General features: G+C 36.2%; 1 protein-coding gene across 1 annotated transcript in view; it reads left to right on the top strand.

Annotated features, from left to right (window-relative positions):
- The window catches only part of CDC40 (cell division cycle 40), a 54,838-nt gene extending 34,776 nt beyond the window's left edge, over positions 1–20,062 (top strand). The window contains exons 6-15 of the mRNA XM_027088737.1: positions 342–438; positions 2,025–2,164; positions 2,993–3,067; positions 5,683–5,728; positions 7,945–8,046; positions 9,327–9,442; positions 9,686–9,819; positions 14,465–14,541; positions 16,920–17,064; positions 18,065–20,062. Coding sequence (XP_026944538.1) covers positions 342–438; positions 2,025–2,164; positions 2,993–3,067; positions 5,683–5,728; positions 7,945–8,046; positions 9,327–9,442; positions 9,686–9,819; positions 14,465–14,541; positions 16,920–17,064; positions 18,065–18,242 — 1,110 coding nt within the window. The 3' untranslated portion in view covers positions 18,243–20,062. The remainder of the gene's footprint in view (positions 1–341; positions 439–2,024; positions 2,165–2,992; positions 3,068–5,682; positions 5,729–7,944; positions 8,047–9,326; positions 9,443–9,685; positions 9,820–14,464; positions 14,542–16,919; positions 17,065–18,064) is intronic.

Genomic DNA, 20,062 nt, shown 5'->3' with positions numbered 1-20,062 from the left:
ACATCATCTACTAAAATTCACTGTCTTTTCTGGTACTAGATTTTCTAATTGCCTCATTTTTTCACTTACATAATTAGCATAATACATCAAATTACTTTCTAGGTGTCCCAGAAGGATGGGTTTTGTATACAATGAGTTTAGAAGTATTAACTAGTACCCACTGTGTGTTTAGTGCCATTTTGTAGTCTGCCAAAGAGTTGAGATTGTTATCCTGGGAGACATACTTGCGGCTATTGCCTCACCAAAAAAGTGTGCCTCATTATAAAGAATTTATGACCAATGTTGGCCAGGATGGGGTTCTAGAACATCCATTTTAAAAGTTCACTCCTTAATTCCCTTAGGAAGAACAAAAAGAATTGGATGAAATTACAGCAAAGAGGCAGAAAAAAGGCAAACAGGAAGAAGAGAAACCTGGAGAGGAAAAGACAATCTTACATGGTAATATATTTTTTATGCCTCCTCATTTTTATGATAAACTTTCAGATATTTACTCTGTTCACATAATATATGTATTGCCTTTACTAATCAGCTGCTAGAATTCATTTTATTAAGAATTATATTGGACAGTTTGCATCCCAAAGAAATTATAGCAAACCTCTTCTATGTTCTAATTAAAGAGATAGCCACAGATGATTTTTTTTGAAGTGCTAATGAATTTTTTTTTAAAGGTAGATAAAGGAGATTATGGTTCACAGTCTGTTCTTTCCTAAGATAAAGTTGACTCTTTTTGATGTATAACTAGTCTCCCAGTCTTTTTTTTTTTTTTTTTTTTTTTTTTTTGTTTCCCGGGCTTTTTTTTTTTTTTTTTTTTTTTCTTTCGGTACACGGGCCTCTCACTGTTGTGGCCTCTCCCATTACGGAGCACAGGCTCTGGATGCGCAGGCTCAGCGGCCATGGCTCACGGGCCCAGCCGCTTGGCGGCATGTGGGATCTTCCCGGACCGGGGCACGAACCCGTGTCCCCTGCATCGGCAGGTGGACTCTAAACCACTGCGCCACCAGGGAAGCCCTCCCCCAGTCATTTTAACCTTTTGTTTTTAACCCAAGCCAAATATTCTCCAGGTATGATCACAGTTCGTAACTGTTACTAAATTATACTTTAAAAGAATAAACTTTGTTTTTCATGTAAGTGGACTGGAGATTAAGATTCTCATACTTACTTTGATTTGTAGAAGGAAATGCATATTCACCAAAATAAATTATATTCTAAACTCTACCTGGTTCATTAGTAACTAGTTATATTGGGGAAGTTATGTAGTGACTACCAGACTAAAAGAATAATTCAGTTCTGATAGTATTGATTATTCTAATGTTATATCACTTATCAAATATATAGGTTTCACGAGGTCACGTTTAGCTTCTCAAGCTCCAGTTTTATCTCCAAGGAGTCTATTTAGTACTGTGGTGCTTGTGGCCATAATAACAATAATAGCCAACATTTATTGAGTACTTACTCTGTGCAGCATGCTACTAAATGCTTTATATATACTATGTCATTTAATTCTCACATGTGACTTTATTGTAAAATCTGGGTTGAAAGTAGAAAAGAGATTGGAAAAAGAACCTGGAAGGACATAAAGGAGGAAAGCAGGGAAAAGGGTAGTTGATATATTTTTGTTTTGTTTTAACTTCCTTCTTATCCTGTTTTGCTTCTGATTCTTTGCCAATGACTCACAAGGCCCAAGTATTATCTTTTCTTCTCTCGCTGTAATTGTACTGCAGTGGAGTCTTTGTATATGCCATATGTGTAACTGGATAAAGAAGTAAGAGCTTATTTAAAGGTCTGATATTCTCTCGATATTTAGGGATTCTAAAATACTACCACTAATTGTAAATAATAGCTATGATTTCAGGCAGTTAAATTTTAGCTGACTCTTGGTCTTAACATCATCAGAGTATTTTTACCAAAACCTTGATGTGCAACAATATCCCTATGAATAAAATGTTTGTTATTATTTTAAGAATGCAGATTTCATGACTATGGCTTTTATTTGTTCACTGCTTTCTTTTGCCTTCTTGTTTCAGTTAAAGAAATGTATGACTATCAAGGCAGGTCCTATCTTCACATACCTCAGGATGTTGGTGTTAATCTGCGGTCACCTGTGCCACCTGAGAAGTGTTATCTTCCCAAAAAACAAATTCATGTGTGGTCCGGACACACAAAGGTAAGCAAATTGGTTGTTTTTGTTTGTTGTAATGTATAACAGTGACACCAGCATAACTTTTCAGCTATTGATGTGGGACATTCAATATTTCTAGTAAAGATGTAGAGAAGTCAAGATAGAACAGGGAGGTCAAACTGAAGATAAACCGGAGTCAGACTCTGGCGGTACCAACACATATGAGTCACAAGTGAATACTCAGTCTTCAAGGTCATCTGATTGGGCCGTGACATAAGCATTCATGATTTGGTGTCCTATCCCCTTATGGTAGCCCAGGCCTTCGCCTCCAAGTTCCTGCCATAATATTCTTCCTCTTGGGCACCAAGTCAGTGAGTAATGGGCTGATACTAGCACAAAAGCCTCAATAATTTTACCTTAGCAATTAGAGTTATCACACTTCAAAGAAGATTAGATGCTCCCTGGTTTATACACTATGATATTCTTAAACTGATGCAGAGACAAAGACACTTGAAAATTTTGATGTTACTATTCTTTGTCATCTGCACTGTTCCAACTGATAATTTCCAGCTCTTAGCAAAGAGCAAAGGTACTGAGTAAAAGAAGGAAGAGGAGTGAGGGCATTAGTAACATGATTGACCAAGAATTCCCTTGGGTGAGGAAGTCGGTAATGAAGGTTAAAAAAAAATATTGAAAAGCTTAGCGTCCAAAGGGCTGCTCTTAGAATACTAACGAAGGTTATTCTAGGATATGATTTTTAGAATGAAGAAAAATAGTAAATTAGGTGGCTTAAAAATACACTGTCTTTCCCTTCTGTTTAATTTTAGCTGAGATTTCAAATGCTTCTGACATAATTTTAATTCCTTTTTACAGGGCGTCAGTGCAGTCAGATTGTTTCCTCTCTCTGGCCATTTGTTGCTGTCTTGTTCCATGGACTGTAAAATTAAGGTGAGTTTTCAGTAACAGAGTAGGAGTGCTACAAAGCTAGTGCTTTGGTTAAATCTATTCGGTTATTATAGATAAATCTGGGTTTGTTAGGCAATTAGAGGCTAATTATTTTCTCTTAAGCCCTGTGAATGCAGCAGTTTATGAACTGCTTCCAAACACGTTGATTCAGATATGGCTTTGTGGTCCAATTGGCTAGGCTCTTTTTTTTTTTTAATTTTTTAAAATTTTTATTTATATTTTTTGGCTGCGTTGGGTCTTTGTTGCTATGCGCAGGCCTTCTCGAGTTGAGGTGAGTGGGGGCTACTCTCCGTTGCGGTGCACGGGCTTCAGTAGTTGTGGCACACAGGCTCAGTAGTTGTGGCTCATGGGCTCTAGAGCGCAGGCTCAGCAGTTGTGGTGCACGGGCTTAGTTGCTCCGTGGCATGTGGGATCCTCCCGGACCAGGGCGCGAACACGTGTCCCCTGCATTGGCAGGTGGATTCCTAACCACTGCACCACCAGGGAGGCCCTTGGCTAGGCTCTTTGTAAGCTTAGATAGCTGATTAGGACATAATCAATCACATTGGCTTTAGGCACATAAATATTTAATCACCAATAATGCATTTTTATAGAGGTTTTAGATATGTAACTGAGTTCATTTGTTCCTTAGTACCTTAAAGGTAGAGAGGACATGTGATAGAAAACCCATTTTTAGAGAGCAGATAATGTAATTCACCCTTTTTCTTCTAAATGCTAGTAGCAGAATTGCTCCCAGCCTCTTCTCACACTTTTTATAGTCTTGGGAAGGTCCAACTTTAGTTGATGTTCAGCTGTAGAATGTGTGGTAGAAAAACTCACTTGCCAATACATGTCAACTTGAATATGGGAAAGCCTTTTAAAAACTTAAATCTGGAAGCATGGTTTTTATCTTTTTTATGTCTTCTGTGTCTGGATCATTATACTGGTCAATAAATATCAACCCTATAGTGCTCTTGAGTCTTGGAAAGTTGACTCATGAAAATTTTATTCTTTGTAAATAATTCATGGGTAGTAACAACATATAAAGGCAGCTTTTTTTGATGAGAGCAACCATTTAGGCATTTACCTCAACTTAGTGGCTTAAAATGACCGGACAACAGTTTGGAGTAAAAAGACTTATTTCCTTTAACTTGCAGTTTATACAGACTATGTTAATCGAGATTAAGGTCTTCTGTTTGACCAGCATAGAATTTAATTTGTTCACGTCTGTAAACATTTATTAGGTACCTATTATGTGCAAAGGACTGAGGATGAAAAATTGTTTAGGGGCTTCCCTGGTGGCGAGGGGTTAAGAATCCTCCTGCCAATGCAGGGGACACGGTTTCAAGCCCTGGTCTGGGAAGATCCCACATGCCGCAGAGCAACTAAGCCTGTGAGCCACAACTACTGAGCCTGTGCTCTAGAACCCATGAGCCACAACTGCTGAGACTGCGTGCCACAGCTACTGAAGCCCACACACCTAGAGCTTGTGCTCGGCAACAAGAGAAGCCACCACAATGAGAAGCCTGCGTACCGCAACGAAGAGTAGCCCTGCTCACCGCAACTAGAGAAAGCCCACGTGCAGGAACAAAGACCCAATGCAGTCATAAATAATAAATAGATAAGACAGATAGATAAATAAAACTTAAAAAAAATTGTTTAGGCACTGTCCCTGCTCTTAAGGTGATTGTTTCGTTATGATGTAAATGATCATTGTAGAGGCAGATGCAAGGTATTCTGGTTTCAGAGAGGAAGCATACCTCAATAGGAAGGTAACTAAGTAAGCAGGGGAAGGGCATAGGGAGTAGAGTATGTCTGAGAGGAGTAAATAGAATGAATCAGCATGGTATGTGCTGAAAACCGCAAGTGGTGTGACTGCTAGAGTCTAAAATCTGAGAGGCATAGAATGACTACAATCAAGGCAAAGGACCAGGACCTAGGGTCCTTTCCTGGTATGCTATGGGAACTGAGACTTTATCCTGTAGGCACTGGGTGGCCAGGAAATGCTTTCTATTTTAGATCATTAGCAACACTGTCAAGGATTGGATTTGAGGCAGGCAATAATAAAGGTAGTTTCAAAGCTATTGTATTAATTCGCTTTAGATGTGATCAGAATTATGAACTTGTTATATTTTAGTCTAGATTATCATTTTCATAACAGCTTTTATAAGTTAATACTTCAGAAAAGTTAAAAAAAAACCTCTCAGTACCAAAATGTTATAATATTTTAATAACATAATTCTTTTAAAAGTAGTTCATAGTATTACATAAGTAGAAACTTTTCATCATAGAAAATATATCAAATACAGAAAAGAACAAGAAGAAAATGAAAACCACCTGTATAAGCTCCATCTAAGTTCTCTTGATTTCAGAGTTTAGCTTTAAAGTGTGTGTGTATGTGTGTGCACATGCGTATGTGTGTAGTCCAAATAGTGCAAGTCACTAACAGCACTGAACAATATGTTTAATGATATATAATGCCTTTGGTTAAATAACCTGTACACACACAGATATGCACATACATAGCTGGCATACGACTATTGTTAGTGATTGATAGTTGTCATTTTATCAAAGTCTTGTATTAAATTTAATGTTTCTGTGTGTTGTTTTTTCTCCAGCTATGGGAGGTTTATGGAGACAGGCGCTGTCTGCGAACATTTATTGGTAATACTTCTTTTCTCTCTGGCTATAAATTTGTTTGGAAAGACTTTTTAAACTACAATAACATTAACAGTAATTTTACTACACTGATATGAAGGAAAGCCTTCATGGACTTGAGCTGAGTCTTGAAGGAGGGGTAAGTCTCCCCATGTAGACAAAGAACTAGGAAGAGACAGCAGCAGAAGCTAAAGCAAGAGTGGAATGAGAAAGCATACTGCTTTGAGGGAACCACTTATACTTCAGAATTGTTAGCCTGAGGGATATAGTACGAGATGACAGTGGAGAAAAGCAGTAGAGGAGGGCAGAGTATGGAAGACCTTTAGACTGTCCTGGGGGCCTTGGGAAGCCAACCACTGAACTGCTCTTGCAGGAAAGCAACGTGATCAGATTTGAAGTTTACAAAGATCACAGTGGCAGTATGGAGGATGCTTTGGTGGGGCAGGCCTGGAGGCAAGAAAGTGATTTACAAGGTTATTTCATTGGTCTGGATTAGAGATAATGAGAGCCTGAACTAAAGCAGCAGAGAGAGAGGAAAGAAACAAGAGTTAGGGAAGAGATATGGGAACATATGTATATGTATAACTGATTCACTTTGTTATAAAGCAGAAACTAACACACCATTGTAAAGCAATTATACTCCAATAAAGATGTAAAAATAAAAAATAAATTTTAAGATAGAAATTTAAAAAAAAAAGAGTTAAAACCAATGGGACTTGGTTAGCAAGTGAGTGATAAGAGTGAGGCAGGAATCTAGAGTGACTCTCAGGTGGCTGGAAGAATGGTGGTGCTACTCATCATAGGAAGATGATGAGATTTCAGACTAATGGAATTTGAGCTGCCTTTGAGATACTGAGATAAAAATGTCCAGTAAGCAATTAGATAGCCAGATGTTGAGCTTTGCAGAGAGGTTGGGAATTGGCAACAAAAACAGATAAAGAGATAAGGTTGAGAGAATTCCTTGAAGGAAAGAAAGCCAAAAAGAGGACAGCCTTGTTGGTAGATACTAGTTTATTGTCTTTGTCAGATTTTGTGTGAAGGCTAGTTATGTTTTGAAATTTAACTGTACCAAATTGAAATGGTATTTGTGTGAATTACATTGGCTTTGTTTTTAGATTTAAGTGGGGGTCCATTTGCCAGTGCTTTGTTACGATTTTAGGGCCTCACTGCACAAATGCGGCCTGAGATGCCAGGGCAGCCCAGAAGAAGACTTGTGGGAAGGCTCTCAGCAGTGTACAGGGAACAAAATGTCTCCTGCGACACAGGGGATTTGATCTCCATCTGTCTCCCCTGCACTGGCAGTTTTTCAGTGGAAAACTGAAAATTTCCTACTTAGAAAGATGATAGCAGCTCTGACTGGGACTCCTGCTGTACAAAAGAATGCCTAATTGCCATGACTGGAGGTCATCGGTGGTAGTGGTTCAGGACCCCTGGGTACGGCTGACAATTTGTGCCATGCACATCTTGCACAATTGTGCTTGCCAGTCTTTGTCATGGTGGGATGGTAAAGAGTAGGAAAGTTTCTGCTTTCATTTAATCATATTTTATTTGCCTCTGTAACTTTCAGAAGAATTCACTGGTCAGGCAAGATTGATTTCCAAGGAAAGCACCTTAACATTATTGTCAAATGCCATTTTAAAACTAAATAATAGTTAATATTTGTTTTCAAAAAGGTTTAGTCTCTGAGATTCTGAATCCATTTCTATGAAATTCGGGAATGTGATCACAGAAATAGACAATTATTGAACAAAGGCCACAACTTCATGAACCTTAGGTTTAGGTCACTTTGTTTTCACTTCCAGCTTGGCAAGTAATCTCAGAGTGAACCTTCAAAACGTCACCAGCCATTTCTCTTTCATTGGCAATAACTGGACTATTATGTTTCCTTAAATTCTTTTGACTGTTTAGTCATCAGCTGTATGTATAACATATTAAGAGAGTGCATGAGAGACTTTTTAAAACAAAGTTACATCTTTTCTTTTGGTTCTTACCTAAATTTTATGCATCAGAATCACCAGAGGAGCTTTTCAAAGGGGAAAAAAACCACCTACATTCCCAAGCCCACACATAACATATTCTGAGTCAGTAAATCAGCATGTTCCAGTGATTTTGACTCACAGCATGGCTTGAAAAATACTGTTTAATGCTGTTTCTCTTATGGTGCTTATATTTTAAAAGAACATACTTCACCTCACCTCCATTTCTATTGTCTCTGCCTTTAGGTCACAGTAAAGCTGTTAGGGACATCTGCTTTAATACTGCAGGAACACAGTTCCTCAGTGCAGCTTATGACAGGTATCTTAAGCTCTGGGACACTGAGACAGGTAAGAAAGAGCTCACTTATACTAACATCTATTTACCTTATAAATTAGTGTTTTTAAATGAAACAATGTGAGTGGTCTTCTGTGGTAAAATGGTACCTTCCCTAACTGCTGATTCTCATATCATTGACTATCAGCTAATATCACAAAATGTTTGTAGAGTTGAAACTCAGCTATATAAGTAGCTCTTTTACTATGAAATTTCTTTTCCACCAAATATTTACAATTTATAAAGCAAATATATTGATAGACAAGGAAATTTAAAAATTTCCGTAGACTATTTAATTGATCTTTTTGTTCCCCTACATAACCTAGCACACTGCATTGCACAACATAGAAGCACAATAAATAACTGATGAGCGGAATTTAATTTAATTGCCCCAATTGGTTAAAATGTAGGTCTAAACTTCCATGGAAAGATTGGTTTTATATATTCACAGACATATTGATTACATCATCACGTTGTGACTAGTATAATTTTATATAATTAGACAACCATCTTTCATCCTACTGAGTTTTAAGGATAAAGAAAATAGGTAATAGTTATTGAACACTGTCTACCAGGCATTGTACTAAGTGCTTATATTGCAGTATCTTGGTCAATCCTTAAAATATCACTATGAGATTAAATACTATTATTGTTATAGATGAGGAAACTGAGGCTTAAGAGGTAACTTTTCTAGGGTCACACAGCTAGTAATGGTCGAATTGGGTTCAAACCAAGGTCTCTGTAATGCCAAAGCCCATACTCTTAACCTCTTTGGCAGTGGTCCTCAACTCTAGCTGCATTTTTTTTTATAAATTTATTTATTCATTCATTTATTTAATTTTTGGCTGCACTGGGTCTTCGCCGCTGCACGCGGGAACGCGGGCCTTCCCTAGCTGCAGTGAGCGGGCCTCTCATTGCGGTGGCCTCTCCCGCTGCAGAGCACAGGCTCTAGGCACGCGGGCTTCAGTAGCTGTGGCTCGCAGGCTCAGCAGTTGTGGCGCACGGGCCCAGCCGCTCCGCGGCATGTGGGATCTTCCCGGACCGGGGCACGAACCCGTGTCCCCTGCATCGGCAGGCGGACTCTCAACCACTGCGCCACCAGGGAAGCCCCTTGAATATACTATTTTTAATCATTAAAAATCCTTGAAAAGGAACAATGTAGTTTACAGTAAAGAACAAGCAGGTTGCCATTCCTCAAAATTTATTAGCAAATGATCTCTAGATCTTAATCCCAGGGTTATCTTTAAATGGTCAAATTTATTTTACCTACTTTAACTTGGGTCTTTGGTTTTAGGACAGTGTATATCAAGATTTACAAACCGAAAAGTACCCTATTGTGTCAAATTTAATCCTGATGAAGATAAGCAAAATCTCTTTGTGGCTGGGATGTCTGATAAAAAGATTGTGCAAGTAAGTCTTTTCACAATATTTTTATTAAGATTCCTGAGCTTTACACTATATGAGGGGCTAGAATAAGGAATATTAACTTGTTTAATGTTTGCTACTTCTAGGGAGTGCTGATGCTCTAGTCTTGGAAGCAGTAAATCTATAAAAACACGATTTTGGAGATCTTTTTTCCTTCTCCATTTTCCACAGTTATGATCTTTGTTTTCATAAATCTGCTCTTTGCCATTTCTCTTATTTGATATACAGTGGGACATTCGAAGTGGAGAAATTGTACAGGAATATGATCGGCATTTGGGAGCTGTCAACACCATTGTTTTTGTTGATGAGAATAGGAGATTTGTGAGCACATCTGATGATAAGAGCCTAAGAGTTTGGGAATGGTGAGTTTTTATCAGTAGAAAATCTAATTAATATAAAGCAAACAATTTAAAATTTTGTAGTGGAAGGCTTTCAATTTGAATATTTTCACAACTGTGATCTCTGGCCTGTCAGTCAAACTGGTTTAACTATTTAGGTATCCAGAATATGAAAATAAAAATTTAAACATGCTACTTTTCATAGTCTTTAGATAATCTTTCTAAAGAATATGTATTTTGAGTCCTTTTTCTTGCACTAGTAAAAAAGCTTATATAGTGCCATCTTACATTCTTTATTAGGTATCTTATTCATCTTTGCAAAATGACTGACGAAAAGTAGGGGTCACACACGTATAGACTGTGTTCCTTATGCTAGGGATTGAGCATAACATCCTAGCCTTAGAACCAACCCAAAGAAAATATTTTTTAAATCTCTTAATTTTTTAAATGTCTGCATTTTGATTATTCAGTACTGAAAATTGCCCCATGTCATCACCCCTGTGTCCTGCTGTTTATAGCCCATAATGTTTTACTTGTAGAGTATAATCAGAATATATTGCTTAATTTTGCTTTCCTAGAGAAAAAAACACTTTTCTAAAGTCAAGAAATACTAAAGCTGATTTCACTAAGTATCTATCATAGATCATGTTTTATAGTTGATTTTCAAAGCAATGCATAATAATCTTTTTTTTAGAGTTAATGTTTGGTTGGAACCCAGCTTGTTTTGATAGTCAATTATAAGGCACAACTCAACTGTGGTTACAGCCTTGCGGGGACTAGAAACTATCTCCCTACCCCCAGAAGTTGTTCAGCTGTAGGAAGTGAGAAGCCTTGAACTACAGGCAGTAGTTTCCTCCTGAAACTGAGTCTGTTTGGGGACCTGAGCACGTCCCTAACCATTGTCAGGACAGTTTGGGTAATTGAAGATTTAATGTAATTTAACTGCTGTTTCTCCCATCACCAGTATACCCCTCCAAATTACCCCCAATTAATGGAGAGTTGACTGTACTTTACACATAGTCTTAACATCATTCTTAATGTCCATGGTTTGAGACTATCTCATAACTAAGATCTCTTCTACTTCAGAAATGATGTTACATGCAGAGGACCTGATAAGGATATAGTTTTATATGAGCCATATAGACCATTTGCACAACAAGCTAGATAGTTTAGTGTACATATAGCTGTTTTGTTTTATGTACTGTAATAGTTTGATTATACTTAAACTTTCAGGTGTTTCTATCAGATATTTTCGGCTCCATTTGAAAATGGGAAGTAGTATAAAAGAAATTGGTAAATGTTTGAATGATGCACCAGTTACAGGGCTTTTAGAACACTTGTGTATGTTTTCTAATTAGAGCATCGGTCAGTAAAATATTTTGATTAAATGATCATGTTTCTTTTTTTTCCTTCTCAGAGCTTAAGAAATACTCCTAAGACTCATGATACTGTTTCATTATAAATGGTGACATCCTGTAGATTTTAGTTTAATTCTCACTTGCTATTCGAGCCTTCCTAACCAATCCTCACATGAGATTAGGCATCTTCTCTATTATCCCACAGACAACCCTTTGCTTCTCACAGCTTTTTAGTTCTTGCTTATTTATTCTCTTCCCTGCTGAGTTCTTTTTTTATTTTTAATTTTTTTTGAAGTATAGTTGATTTACAGTGTTGCATCCTGACGAGTTCTTAATCATGAGAGAAAGAACTGTGTCAGTCAAATTCTCCATCTGTCTTCAACACCAGCACAGTGCCTGGCATGTAGTATGCACTGAGTATCTAAGGAACTCATTGTCATGATTATTAATGATGTTACATTTATTGAGCTCTTTCTATGTCCCAGGCACACTAAGCATTTTACATGAACTATTTCATTTAATGGGCAAGTAATCTTACGAGATAGGTGTATTTCCTATTCCTGTTTTATAGATAAGGAAACTGAGATAGATTAAGTAATTTGCCCAAGGTTCCACGAGAAACGAAAGAGCCAGAATTCAAACTCAGATCAAACTGATTCCAAAGATTTTTTTGTTTTTTTTTATAAATTTACTTATTTAATTTATTTATTTTTGGCTGTGTTGGGTCTTCGTTGCTGCGCGCAGGCTTTCTCTACTTGCGACGAGCGGGGGCTACCCTTTGTTGTGGTGCGCGGGCTTCTCATCGCAGTGGCTTCTTTTGTTATGGAGCATGGGCTGTAGGCACGCGGGCTTCAGTAGTTGTGGCATGCAGGCTCAGTAGTTGTGGCTCGCAGGCTCTAGAGCGCAGGCTCAGTAGTTGTGCCATACGGGCTTAGTTGCTCCGCAGCAAGTGGGATCTCCCCAGACCAGGGCTTGAACCCGTGTCCCCTGCATTGGCAGGCAGATTCTTAACCACTGCGCCACCAGGGAAGCCACTCCAAAGATTTTTCTTTTCCTTTTTTTCTCCCCAGTTTTATTGAGGTATAATTAAAACTGAGATATAAATAAAATTGTAATGTATTTAAAGTGTACAACATAATTATTTGATATACGTATACGGTGTGAAATAATTCATTAACCCTTAATTAATATATCCATCACCTCACATATTTACTTTTTTGTTTGGTAAGAACACTTACGTTCTACTCTCCTAGCAAATTTCAATTATGCAATACAGTATTATCAACTATAGCCACCATGGTGTATACACTAGAACCTCAGACCTTATTAATCTTACAGATAAAAGTTTGTACCCTTTTACTAGCTTTGCCTAATTCCCTGCCCACCCCTCCACCCAGCCCCTGGCAGCCACTATTCCACTCTCTATTTTTATGAATTTGACTTTTTTTTTTTTTAAGACTGCACAAATAAGTGATACCATGCAGTATTTGTCTGACTTATTTCACTTAGCATAACACCTACCCTCCAGGTTCACCCAAAGGAACCTTGGTTTTCTTAAACAATACTATATAAACTAAGACTATTATACAGTTTTAAAGAAGAACAGGAGATTGTAATTAGATATTGAGCATCCTGTGGTATCCTAATTGCCTAAATTCTAAATTCATGAGATATTATAGGCATGTTTTCTCCCAAAGGCATTTATTTTTCTTAAAATGTTTTTAAAAGAAAATTTTACAGTGGTTGGCACAAATGTCTCTTTTATTTTTAAAATTTCATAGGTTTTTGTTAGGTTTTGTTTTTTTGATGATCTCATTTCCAGACTGAAGATTATTTGTAACATAAGTTACTAGCTTATTATACTGATTTACAATTTCTAATTAGAATATAGTATTATGTTTATTAAATAGAACTATGCCTAGCATTTTTACTAGCAATTATGAAGTTCACAGGTGTTCAGATTCTTTTCATGTTATAGAGCTCACTGCACCAAGAGTCCTTGAAGTAAGGGATCTGTTTAAATTTTAGTAAACCATTGATTGATATGAACCTGAACTATCATTAACTTAATTTAGAAAATGCTCTTATTTTTTAATTCATGTTATAAAATTATCAGCCACTAATAATGAGAAGGGAAAAGTAGTTGAACCTTTTTAAGGTTGAGGCTCTTCTCAATACATTTGGGTCATTCATTCTGAATGTCAGTTCTCACTGGTAACTTAGAGGTATTAAAGGGTTGGAGATTTGATAAATGATACTGTTCTTCAGGTTATACCTGAAAATGTTTTCCTCCAACCAAGACTCTGATAGAGTTTTTTCCAATCATTTGCTTCTTCTTCCGGGTTGATAGAGAGATGGTTAGAGAAGATGCTTACTTAAAAGGCAAATTATTATTATTGTTCTAATTAATCAAAGTCTTTGAACTTGAACCATGGTTTGACATTGAAATTGGTGCTTTATAGTCTGTATTATTCATCAGATTACATTTCCCACACATTACTCTATAAAAAACAATTCTGATGTCTCATGGTCTCTGAAGGACCAAAATCCTTCAGAATTAGTAAAGAATTTTTTTATCATGGAGAATATTAAAAATGAAAAGACACTTAGAATTTTGGATAGGTCTAGATTTAGGTGACTAGTTTTGGATTTTTGTTGTTTTTGTTTTATCTTTTGTATCACTCACAAGAAAAAAATTTTAATGCTTTTTCTCCTACACTGTACATATTTGGAATACTTTACAAATAAGCTGAAAAACAGAAGATGTCCAGGTACCAAGCACTTAATCTACCTTACCCATCCCTTACCCATCTGGATGGGCTCGACCTGCTTGCAGATCCCTGTACATCTTTGCCTACCATCTATCTGCTTGCATTGCTGAAAGCTCTTTAGCACTCTCACCTGCTTGCAGAGTAACAAGTTATGGTTGACTGGCAGGTAAAATAAGAATATTTCCCTGTAGGCTTGCTCAGACATCTTGCTTCTGCCTACCGTGGTACATTTTTAGATGAGTTCATTACTAAAGAACTTATAGTAACAGATTTTTTTTAAACATAAAGGCCAAAGTTTAAATCAAATAGAGATAGAAAACTAAATCACTGACCCTTGTAATTATCATGGAAAGTCATTTGTAAAGTAAAAGCTTTATAATAATCAATAGAATGTCATTTTGTGGTTTTCCTTCTTCCAGGAAGTTTCATGAAAGGTTTATTAAATATATAATTTCAAGAGCATCTCTTTTGTTTCAGAGATTATTATTCTAAAAGTACTTTTAGAAATTACTATTCTGATATGCTATTTTTAATTTTTAGGGATATCCCTGTGGATTTCAAGTATATAGCAGAACCCAGCATGCACTCAATGCCTGCAGTGACTTTGTCTCCAAATGGTAAGTTAGTAGATAGTGTTTTTAAATGAGCTCTGTTTTCAAAAGAGCCTTGGCCATTCCCTCCTAGGGGAAGTCTGTCACAGTGCCATACTTATATAAGGAAATCTTTTCAATATTAGAAATAATCACTGGTTTTCATGTGTGAGTCACCTCACCCATTCTCTTGTTATTTTTAAAAGGTAAATATAAAAGAAATGATGATTTGCAACTAACATTGCCCGAGCACCTAAGGATTTCTATCTGAGAATCAGGATTTGTTTTTTTATATGTAATTATCCTTCCAACAGAATCATGTTCAACAGCTCAGTGATTTATTGTGAGCTCTTTTTCTTTCAGAGAATAGGAAATTTTGTTCTGGTTCCTCATAGAGAACACCTTAGCAATTTACTGTAAAAGATTTTTTCAGGCAGAAATTAAAAAGATAAGTCTAATACCATTTTCTATTTAATAATTCATTGCCTTTTAAGTACAAGTACTACAGATATACTGATATAATTCTACATGACGATATTAAAGTGGAGGATCCGATATTTGGGCAGCATTGTGAACTCAGTAGCTACTGTGAGTATAGAGCGAGGAAGAGGGGACAAGAAAGAGTTTGCTTTTCTAGTCGGGGCATCTGCCACAGGCAAATCAGTGATATTTGTCAAATGCCCTATGATTTTTATGAGAAGAGCAACCTCACTGGGTGCTGTTCTGATAATCACTATATTGTATACAGTCACATTTGTCACTGTGCACCTGAATTTCATATAGTGTATTTTTAAACCATCCATTACAAATACTGTGCCCATCTTGAACAAGGCCATTTACCCAGTCAGACTGTGAGCACTGTTAGAGTCATCCCTTAGTTAATCATGTTTACAAATATATAGGATGTAAAGATACTGCAGTTAAGACTCTAGTGGCTTTGGTGGATCCTGGGTAGATAAAAGCAAGGTGGCCCAAATTGAAAAATGGGCAGAAGACCTAAATAGACATTTATCCAAAGAAGACATACAGATGGCCAGTAGGCACATGAAAAGATGCTCATCATTGCTAATTAGAGAAATGCAAACCAAAACTACAATGAGGTACCACCTCACACCAGTCAGAATGGCTGTCTTTAAAAAGTCTACAAATAATAAATGCTAGAGAGGGTGTGGAGAAAAGGGAACCCTCTTATACTGTGTAAATTGGTGTAGCCACTAAGGAAAACAGTATGGAGGTTCCTCAAAAAACTAAAAATAGAGTTGCCATATGATTCAGCAATCCCATTCCTGGGCATTTAACCAGAGAAAACTATAATTCGAAAAGATACATGCACCTTAGTTCATAGCAGCACTATTTACAATAGCCAAGACGTGGAAACAACCTAAATGTCCACTGACAGATGAATGGATAAAGAAGATGTGGTACATATATACAATGGAATACTACTCAGCCATAAAAAAGAATGAAATAATGCCATTTACAGCACAATGGATGGACCTAGAGATTATCATACTAAGTGGAGTAAGCCAGAAAGAGAAAGACAAACACCATATGATTTCACTTATATGTGGAATCTAAAATACAACACAAATGAACATATCTATGAAACAGAAAGACTTAACACAGAGAACAGACTTGTGGTGGCCAGGGGAGGGGGGAGGGGAGGTGGGGGGTGGGGGAGGGGGAACTGGGAATCTGGGATGAGCAGATGCAAACTATTATATACAAAATGGATAAACAAGGTCCTACTGTATAGCACTGGGAACTATATTCAATATCCTGTGATAAACCAGAATAGAAAAGAATATAAAAAGAATATGTATCTGTATAACTGAGTCACTTTGCTATACAACAGAAATTAAACACAACATTGTAAATCAACTATACTTCAATAAAAAAATTTTTTAAAAACAAGTGTGGCCCACAACAACAGTTACTAGAATTTTTTTAGTCATATCTTTCTTTGTACAGTTTTATTTAATAATCCTAGGTTTTCTCACCTGGAGTTTATCCTTCCTCTTTCCATAATTAACATAAATAAATCTCTTTCTCTCCATGGTTCTATTGTTTATACTTACTACAAATTAATTTCATTTCATAAAATTTAGTTTTATTAATGCTAAACTCAGAGTTTTTGTATATCCTAATTTAAACAAACAAAAAAGCTTTTATAGGAAAAGTGCTAAATGATATAAGATTGTATGAGCAAAATCCATTACTTTATATATAAATACCTCTCACCAGCAACAAATTTGTAACACTTTACAGGTGGTATGGTAAATTAATTTTCCTACTATTATGAAGTAGTTGGGAATAAAATAATATTAATGATTGAACATATTTAAATAAAGTCTTTTTAAAATTTTCAGTCTTCCTCTAAAATGTCTCATTTATTGAATTTACAGGGAAATGGCTAGCGTGCCAATCAATGGACAACCAAATCTTAATTTTTGGAGCACAGAACAGATTTAGATTAAATAAGAAAAAAATTTTTAAGGGCCATATGGTAGCAGGCTATGCTTGTCAGGTAGACTTTTCACCAGACATGAGGTAAGTTTAAACCTTCTCATGTATTCCTATATTCATATATAATGATATAAACTACTGCTGTACAAATAACACTGTACAAATCACTTTTATATATGTAATTGTATGAGAATTGTTCAGATTGTCAAAGTGCCAGATAAAAGGCAAGAACAAATTAAGACAGCTACATTTGGCTTTTTTTTAAGTTCTTTAGTCTGTCTCTTTATATTGTTTAGTTCTGTGCCCTTTAACCACATTATGAATCCCTGTCTTTACAGGCTATGTCCTACTTACTTTCTGCGTTTCTAAGCAAGGCTGGAAGGACTGTAATCTCTATATTGCTGTGATTGAATGAGCACCAGAAGAATTAATCCTGTATTGCAGGGTTGAAGTTAACAGTTTCACTACAGCTTTTCTGTGCTGAAACCTCAAATCCATCTTCTGGTCACACTAGATTTCTGAAGCCTATAGCCTTCCTAAGAGTGAAACTCTGCATTCATTCCCCTATTGTTAAGCTAAAATGTATGGGTATCACTAATTTAGAAATCCCTATAAACTTGTATGTTTAGCCTGGTAATTGGGATTTAGACTCCTACCTCTGAGTGAATCTTGTATATATTCAGAAGCTGTTGGAGCCAAAAATAATTATGAAGGTGGTAGAGTCCACTATAGTTGAATGGGTCTACATGTGTTTGCTGGCTCTGTATGAAATTGGTTCCCTTACACTGTTTCTGACTGTCTAGAGAGTGATTGTGATACCGCATTCACTGTGGCCCCTGGCTCTCCCAATCTTCCAAGTTAAAAATAATTTTTCACTCTTAGATTGGTCACTCAGTGGGGAGGTTTTCTGATAGAAGTTTAAATTATAGACTGCTTTATACTCTACCTTATTATTCTAAGTATTATATAATCACAGTGATTTTCTTATGTTAAGGTGAAAAGATAAATTATTTCTCTGTTCCTCACCCACTTTACCAGTTGAAGGTGTTTGAATAATTTGAATTTATTTTTCTTCTCATTATAGCTATGTGATTTCAGGAGATGGAAATGGAAAATTAAACATCTGGGACTGGAAGACCACAAAACTCTACAGTAGATTCAAAGCTCATGATAAAGTGTGTATAGGTGCAGTGTGGCATCCTCATGAAACATCTAAAGTCATAACTTGTGGTTGGGATGGTCTCATTAAATTGTGGGATTAATGGGATTAATCCTTATACTATCTGGGATCATTTTTGATCCAGTATCATATTTAACTATATTTAATTATTAAATGTGTTAAATGACAACTTGATTTACAGATTATGATTTTCTTACGTGGCCTTATGAAGTTGAACCATTGTTTTAAAAGAAAAAAACTTTGTTAAATTTGGCTCGTATAATTTCATTGGCAACTTCATTTTGTTCTTTATAGATGTTATTTATACAGAGAATGACCATTAACTTTATATTTGACAAGTAGTTATTTTTGGCAGGCAGTTTGGGTTTACTCCCATGACGTACTGAAAGGATCCCTTTAGAGCTAAGAAGGAATTCCTAGTGGATTACCTCTTCAACAAAAAGGGAAGAACAGGGATGGTATAATTTAATGTGAATCTGAAAGAAGGATAAAACCACCCACAGTTACTGTTCCCATTATTTTCAGTGGGTCAGGTTCTAATCTTTCGGATTCACGAGTTCCACTATTTTTTATGACATATGTTGTGTCTGTTTAGTTGTAAGCCAGCAATCTTCTCTGACTGCAGCATTCCTCTAATTATTAAACAGTGTAAAATAAAAATCAGTCCAGAGTTCTTTCCTTGACTTTCTTCCTGATCAGTATAGACAGGATTGTATATAATTAGAGAATTACATTATTTTTGAAGATGGAACTCAAGAGGATGAATCAAGACTTTGAACTGTATTTGTATTTACTGTCCAATAAAGACCTGGCTACACTTTCAAAAATCAGGGTCTCCTAGGTCACTCACCTCTTCACTGTTGTTACTACTGAAATACTCCTCATAGGAGATTGGATGTGAGGACATAGTTCAAAATGTCAACTTGTAATTTCTTTGAAGCTGTATGTTTTATCTATTAAAATTAATCTGATTCTTCTTATGAATATATTCAATAAAACTTTTTAAGATTAGAAAAATTTTAAACTTCTTTCCAAATCTTTGGGTAAAATTGACACTCCAGAAAGATGGCTAGGTTTCCCAGTTTGAGAAGCAGGGACTGTGATTGGTTAAAAAAATTTTTTTTCAACTTCAGATTGTGAAATCAAGATAGCCTCTTAAATATAGTAACCAAGAGCACTTTAGTTTGACAAGACATTTCTCCTGTTTTTTTACAAATCTATGTTAGATGTTTGAATGTAGTGTGAAATATTTCAATACCATGCTGTAAAAGATTGGTTCATAGCTGCTCAGAGTGCTGACTTGGAGACCAGAATCATGTTGAGTGTTGATATCCTAGGAACATCATTATCAGCTCTGAGTCCTGTGCTATCAAGAGCAGTTCATGCTCCATACCCTTAGAACTTCCATTTTTAAACATTAAATTTAAAAAGACCTGGTATAGATGACCAGGTGCTATAGCCACATATAAATAAATTTCAAAGAAGAAAATAGAAAAAGAGAATAAAAGTGGTAGAGATGTATTTTTGGACACACAGGCACTCAAAGAAATAAGAATACACTGCCTGGCTGCTGTGATTTCTATTTCTTTATCTTTTGGGAAGGGTGCCTACCATTTCCTGGAGAGGAAAAAATTCAGACAGGAGCTTTTCTTTAGTCCCAACCACTGGTTTTAACAAATGTGAATTACTGAAATATGAGGGGACAAAAAGTTAATCATACATTTGAACTATCTTGTTCAGCACCAGTATTGTGTATGTTACAAATCATAATTTCAAAATATGGGTTTACTTTATTGTGTTTTTAACTGTTTCTAAACTAAGGAACTGTATATAAAAGTTGTCGCTTTTTTTTAAAAGACTGTATTTTTAAATAAAGCACTTTTGTAGAAAGTGTTATCAAAA

Source organism: Aethalodelphis obliquidens, unplaced genomic scaffold (assembly GCF_003676395.1).
Source record: "Aethalodelphis obliquidens isolate GAN/ISIS:26980383/991018 unplaced genomic scaffold, ASM367639v1 scaffold3, whole genome shotgun sequence".
Classification (NCBI taxonomy): Eukaryota; Metazoa; Chordata; class Mammalia; order Artiodactyla; family Delphinidae; genus Aethalodelphis; species Aethalodelphis obliquidens.
This window is presented reverse-complemented; position numbering and strand designations above follow the sequence as displayed.